At 58.3% G+C, this 6,423-nt stretch overlaps 1 protein-coding gene across 1 annotated transcript in view; it reads left to right on the forward strand.

Moving 5' to 3' along the window:
- Positions 1 to 6,417, forward strand: part of EEF1A2 (eukaryotic translation elongation factor 1 alpha 2) — a 10,910-nt gene extending 4,493 nt beyond the window's left edge. The window contains exons 5-8 of the mRNA XM_004716038.2: positions 3,176 to 3,326; positions 4,528 to 4,784; positions 5,342 to 5,576; positions 6,282 to 6,417. Coding sequence (XP_004716095.1) covers positions 3,176 to 3,326; positions 4,528 to 4,784; positions 5,342 to 5,576; positions 6,282 to 6,409 — 771 coding nt within the window. The 3' untranslated portion in view covers positions 6,410 to 6,417. The remainder of the gene's footprint in view (positions 1 to 3,175; positions 3,327 to 4,527; positions 4,785 to 5,341; positions 5,577 to 6,281) is intronic.
- The last annotated feature ends 6 nt before the right edge of the window (positions 6,418 to 6,423 follow it).

The following is a 6,423-nucleotide window of genomic DNA, read 5'->3' on the forward strand; positions in this document are numbered from 1 at the left end:
GAGCCTGTTGTGCTCTGCACTGGGGGCACCTGCGACACCTTAGTGCCTGCCAGGCCGAGGGCACCCCTGTCCCCAGAGGGCAGCCACTGGGCCGGGCGGGGCTGCAGGCGCCCTGGCTGAGGGAAGCATGTGTCTGAGACCCTGGAGGGAGCCGGGCAGGGGATGAGGGTGCAGTGGCTCTGCTGAAGGAGCAAGTGTTGTTTACTGGTGGCTCCTGGCCCTCCTGGGAGCCACCAGGTGCTGACTCCACCCTCCGCTGGCCTCCCAGAGGCTCCCAGGCGCGCAGGGCCCCACCCCCCACCTGCCTTGTGTTCCTTCCCCTGCTGGCACTCCCTGGAACCACCTGCTTGACCTGCTTGACCCATGCTGTCCCAGTGTCCACAGCTAAGCCGCCAAGACCAGCTGAAGGACCTCTGTCCATGGTCTTGCTCTGGGAGCCCTTTCTCCCAGTCTGGGGTGGGTGGGCCGCTGGGAGAGCGTGTGCCTGGGTCCCATGGGAGGGGTCAGCTGGGCCATGTCTGTCTGTAGCCCCTGGGGTCTCAGTGCTCTGTGGCCTGCCTGCCCAGGGATGGGCAGGGGCGGCTGAGGAGCTGGGTGGCGATGTTTCCTCAGGGCTGCCCTCTCCAGCACAAGGTGGCCAGGCTTCTCTGAGCTCCTCATTCGCTGGTGTGTCAGGGTCACCCTGGGGCTGTGAACAGGGGTGGAATGGGGAATTAGGGCAGGCCACGGGAAAGGCTTACATGAGAAGGGCCGCTAGGGGGCAGAGGAAAGGCTGTGGTCCCTCCCCCCAGATCAGAAACCGGCTCCAATTCCTGGCTGAGGGCTCAGCGGGTACCGGTTGGGGCCAGACTCTGCTGGGCCTGTGTACGCACATCTGTGAGGGAGATGCTGTAACAGACATTCACAACCATACATAACTCTCTCTAAATCCAGGGTGTCCACTGTAGGGGACCAGGAACCCAGGTGACATAGTGGTTGCATGCTGGGCTGCTAGCCCCAAGGTTGGCGGTTAAAGCCCACCACCTCCCCTTGGGAGACAGGAGAAAGATAAGGCTTTCTACTCCTGTACAGAGCTGTCGTGTTGGAAACCCAGAGGGGCAGTTCCATGCTGCCCCTAGGGTGGGTGTGAGTCCCCACTGCCTCGATGGCCATGAACTGTGTTTTGAGTTTCGGCCCCAGGCTGCTCTGAATGACATCCTGGTCTCCCCCCGCCCCCCGCCCCCCCCCATCTCTGCTAATTTTGCTTGCTTGAATAATCTTTTTCATATCTGAAACGAGATCGACTTAAAATACATCCTACACAAATCTTGTCTCATTAACAAAAGATGATACATTTCTCAATGGGATTATAACCACCGCCATAAAAGTGAGGATTTACCGCCTATTTCTAGGGGACATAGTTCATTCTAGAGCCTTCTGCCCTTTCGCTCTCAAAGATGTATGCCCTTGCCACATGCAAAACATATTCACAGCATCTGATCAGCCCAATGTCTTAAATCAAGCCAAATCTAACCATCGAAATAAGATACGGGTGAGATTTTAGATGAGCTCTTCATCTGAGAGCCTGTGTGGCAGAGCACACGAGTTAGTGCTTTCTAAAATTCAGTGGTGGGGCAGACACGGACAGACATCTTGATTAACTGGGAGACGTTGGAGGGAAAGCGGGATCACAGGCATCAGGCAAACCCCAGGCCCAGCAGACCACACTAGACCAGCTCTTGGGGCTCAACAGCCTCTGGGAGTTCGTCTGGACAAGGCCCTGCCCTCCAGGCTGTGGGTACTGGCCATGCCCTCTGCTTTCTGGGTGGACGCCCTGGGCCCTGCCTTCTTTTGGAAATTCCCATTTTCCAACTTAGAGATGACTGCCCCCCCATCCCGGCCCCAGCAGAGACTGTCCTTTTGTCTATTGGGTATGACAGACAGCCCCCCCCCCCACCTCCCTGGCACAACTTAATGGCAGCCCAGTAGCCCCATCCTCTGAAAATGAGTTGGCAAAGCCCTGGATACGTTGAAACCTGGGAGACTGTGGCTCTGGGCGGACGCTTCCCTTTTCTGGGAGGACAGCAGCTGCCCCTCGTTTGGCCCGTTTTCTGCTTGTAGGACTTTAGGAGGCAGATAGCAGTCTTTCCTTTGGTTCTGTCGCCGTCCCCTCTGGTCGAGGCTGATGGGGTCCCCTGGTAATTGATGAGACGCATCAGCCACAGGCTCAATGTCTTTAACAAAAGCTCTTGTAGACCTGCCCTTGGTGAGCATTCCAGGCCACGCTTCTGTTTGCACAAGAGTTTTCTAAATCTCTGATGTTTGGTTTCCAAATTTCCACAGTTCATTGGTAAGGGCATCTCTTCACTCACACTTTATGGTCAGTGGTTAACCATGCAGATGGGCACCTTCTGGCCTTGCTTAGAACTCTCACCATGCAATAGCCAAAATTTCCACCAAATACATGACTACAGTTCAGAAGGCAGGTTCGTATATGCGATCGTCAGTTTTCTTGGGAGACTTACCACGAGAGCAGTCGCCCGGCAGCGTGTGTATCTCTGACGGCGGTAGAGACTCTCTCTGTCCCTCTCTCCACTCCTTCCCACCCGAGCAGCATGCCCTTTGTCCTTCTTCATCTCACCTGCAGTCTCTTTAGGGAAGGCCAGGCCTTCACCCTTAGGGTCAAGCCCTCCCATCGCCCCCGCCCCCCATAACCCAACCCAGCTCCCAAACCAAGCCTACATTTTGAGAAGCCCCCACTCCTGGTACTGGATTCTGTCCTAGTCTGTTAGTGATGCGGCGCAGAAATACCCCACGTGGTGCCTTCACTAACAGGGACTCTCTCAGGAATTGGGATGCCAGAAGCCCCAACCCGGGACACCAGCTGTCTGTCAGGGTCAGCTCTGGAGGAAGGTCCTTGTGTCTTCTGAGCTCTCATTCCTGGGGATCTTCACGTGGCTTGGCAGCTCTCCTCCCTCCTCTTAACTACGTTTGCTTGCTGTGTAATCCCTTTCATATCCCGAGAGATGAACCGAGACCCTGCTTGAACCAGGCCTCATTAACATACCCAAGCCAGTGCATTTCCAAATGGAATTATAACCACAGGCATGGAGGTCAGGATTGGTCATATAGATTTGGAGGGCAGGGAACAACCCAAATCAGCCCAATGACAGAGCTCCGTCACTGGCTCCTCCAGATGCCCTGGTTCAAGGGCTGGAAAGTGGAGCGCAAGGAGGGCAATGCCAGCGGGGTGTCCCTGCTCGAAGCCCTGGACACCATCCTGCCACCCACTCGCCCCACGGACAAGCCCCTGCGCCTCCCACTGCAGGACGTGTACAAGATTGGCGGTGAGTGAGGGCTGTGCCCGGGGACCCCCCACTGCCACACACCTTGGCCAGTGTGGCTTGCCCCCCCACCGTACTCCCCACTCCCCACCAGTGCGTAGCCGAGCCCACTGTGCCCTCTCTTGGCCTCCTCCTGAAACCAGGGCGCTGGCTAAGAAGGTGCTAAGACTGGGTTGTCTCCACCTCCCACCCACTTTCTGGGGACCCACTTCCACCTACTCCATCCACCCCCACTGAACCCTCCACATCCCTCTGTCAGCTCACCCATCCACCAGGGTCTCTCGCTCTCCAAGTGAGATCTGGGGGCACGGGGTGACCCCCACACACCTGGAGATGGACACAGTCCAGGGAGGAGAAAGGCTCCTCAGCAGAGCATGCCCCTCGGACCCTTGATGGTGACAGGTGCCCTTGAAGACCCTGGGAGGGTTGTCTCAGACCAGACAGGGAGAGAGGACAACTGCCCAGACCCCTGACAGAGACAGGACAACTTCTCAGACTCTTCATGTGGAGACAAGAACCCCTTCCAACAACCCCTCAGACTTCTGAAACAGAAACAAGACCCCCTCCAGCCCCTGATGTGGGGGGGGGGCAAAAACCTCACTAAAACCAGCCCCTGATGAGATGAGACCTGCCTCAAACTTCTGGCAGGGAGACAGGACAACTCCCCCAGGTCCACGACAGGAAGAGAAGACCCCCTTCGGACCCCTGATGGCGAGACAAGACCCCCCTCACATCCTTGACAGGAGACAAGACCTCTCTCTTTCCCCAGTAGGAGACAAAACTCCCCTCACGCTTCCGATCAGGAGGCAAGACCCCCGAGGCCTCCGGGAAATCAGATGCACTGGCACTGTTTCATCGCAGCTCCAGAAATGGGCACCTTTGGGCTGCAGGTGCTAGCAGGTGCACTAGGCCACTGGCTCACTCTGCTGCCGCTGCACTGTGAGGCAGGTTCTCACAGCAGCGTCCCCTGCCCCGCGGTCCCCCCAGCTGAGTGCTGGCCTGGGTCCTGGCCCAGCCCCCTCTTCTTGCTCTTCTCTTGTCCTGCAGTTGGGGACAGGGCTCCACTTCCATCTGAGCCTCCTCAAGGTTGTTGGCAATCTCCCCACCCCCTCCATGCGGCCATGTCCCCCAGCCCTGCCAGGGAGGTAAACCCCAGCGGTGGGTCCCCCTGGGCACCCCCAGCCTCACAGCCCGCCTTGCGCAGGCATCGGCACAGTGCCCGTGGGCCGTGTGGAGACGGGCATCCTGCGTCCTGGCATGGTGGTCACCTTTGCGCCGGTGAACATCACCACGGAGGTGAAGTCGGTGGAGATGCACCACGAGGCACTGAGTGAGGCCCTGCCCGGCGACAATGTTGGTTTCAACGTGAAGAATGTGTCTGTCAAGGACATCCGCCGTGGCAACGTCTGTGGGGACAGCAAGTCCGACCCCCCACAGGAGGCCGCCCAGTTCACCTCCCAGGTGGGTGACTGCAGGGGGAGGGGCTGCCCTGGGCCACGAGGAGCTCAGCCAGGGCACTGGGTCCCTGGCAGGAAATGGGAAGCAGGGTGGGCCCTGGAATCTGCTGATTTGACCCTTGGGTGTAGCCCTGGGTGCGTCACGACAGCCTTTGAGGGCCAACTTTTTCCCTGGAAAATGCTTTTACCGGCTCCTTCCTGACACACCTGTGATAGCATTATTTCTTACACCCTCACTGCATGCCCTCTGACCACCTCTGTGTAGGACTATTTGAAACACAGAGCGAGGTTGCAAGCACAGGGACTTCAAAATGTTCATGAAAAAATTTCGTTGTCTTTTAATCCCATTTTCCCACCAACTCTGTTGCCCTCTCACATAGTGGCTGAGGGCCACTGCTGCCTTCATCCTGGCTTGCTAGGTGGTCAGTGTGGGGGTCTCAGTGTAGGATGTGGTTCCTCCCTGGGCCAGGGCTGGAGTGGGAGTGGAGCCACATTCTGGGGTGGTGTCCATCTCCAGGGCCACCAAGGCCGACCTGACCCCAGCTGCACTCCTGCCCTCAGGTCATCATCCTAAACCATCCCGGGCAGATCAGTGCCGGCTACTCACCGGTCATCGACTGCCACACAGCCCACATCGCCTGCAAGTTTGCCGAGTTGAAGGAGAAGATTGACCGGCGCTCTGGCAAGAAGCTGGAGGACAACCCAAAGTCCCTGAAATCAGGCGATGCGGCCATCGTGGAGATGGTCCCGGGCAAGCCTATGTGTGTGGAGAGCTTCTCCCAGTACCCGCCTCTCGGTGAGCTGGGGCCAGGGTCCGGCAGGTGCCCTGGGGAGGCGGGGAGCTGATAGTATGACCGACTCTCTTGTCAGGCTTGCAGCACAATAAGATTCAGACTCGATCCCTTTGACTGCGAGCGGGATGGCACCCTTTTGTGGCTCACCCTCAAGTAGGATCTCCCTAAGGCCTACCACTAGTCTAGTGGCAAAATTAAGACTACAGTTGGCCCCCCCAAAAGTGGCAGCCCACAGACCTAAATGGAGTACCATCGTAGGCCGGAAGGGCTGCCTGGCTGAGAAGGCCCCGCCCACAGCAGCTCACAGGATGGATTTCTGTCACGTGTTACCTAAGGGCCTTAGAATGTATTATCTAATCAATCAGAAGATTGGATGTATTATCCAATCAGGCCTGGGTCGAGGCCGAGGTGCTGATGATCCCCAACCCGTAAGGAGCCCAGAGCGCTATAAACATTTGGTGCCTTGGGGCCCCACCTGGAAACGCAGGCCGCAGGGAGGAGCCGCCCAGGATTTCGGGTTGGAGCGTAGAGGGATGCTGCGTGCTCCAAGTGCGCCTGCGCGATGCATCCCTGCATGGCAGGTCCCTGCATGGCAGGCCTGGGCGGGGCCTGAGCGCGGTCCGGGAGGGTGGGAGATGCTGCATGTGCAGAGTGCGCCTGCGTGCTGCATCCCTGAGGGGCGGGACCTCACGCCACCCACCTCGCAGGCCGTTTCGCTGTGCGCGACATGCGGCAGACCGTGGCCGTGGGCGTCATCAAGAACGTGGAGAAGAAGAGCGGCGGGGCCGGCAAGGTCACCAAGTCGGCGCAGAAGGCGCAGAAAGCGGGCAAGTGAAGCGCGGCCTCCCG

The sequence above is a fragment of the Echinops telfairi genome, unplaced genomic scaffold, assembly GCF_000313985.2.
Source record: "Echinops telfairi isolate 266 unplaced genomic scaffold, ASM31398v2 ScPeMD7_7414;HRSCAF=8452, whole genome shotgun sequence".
NCBI lineage: Eukaryota > Metazoa > Chordata > Mammalia > Afrosoricida > Tenrecidae > Echinops > Echinops telfairi.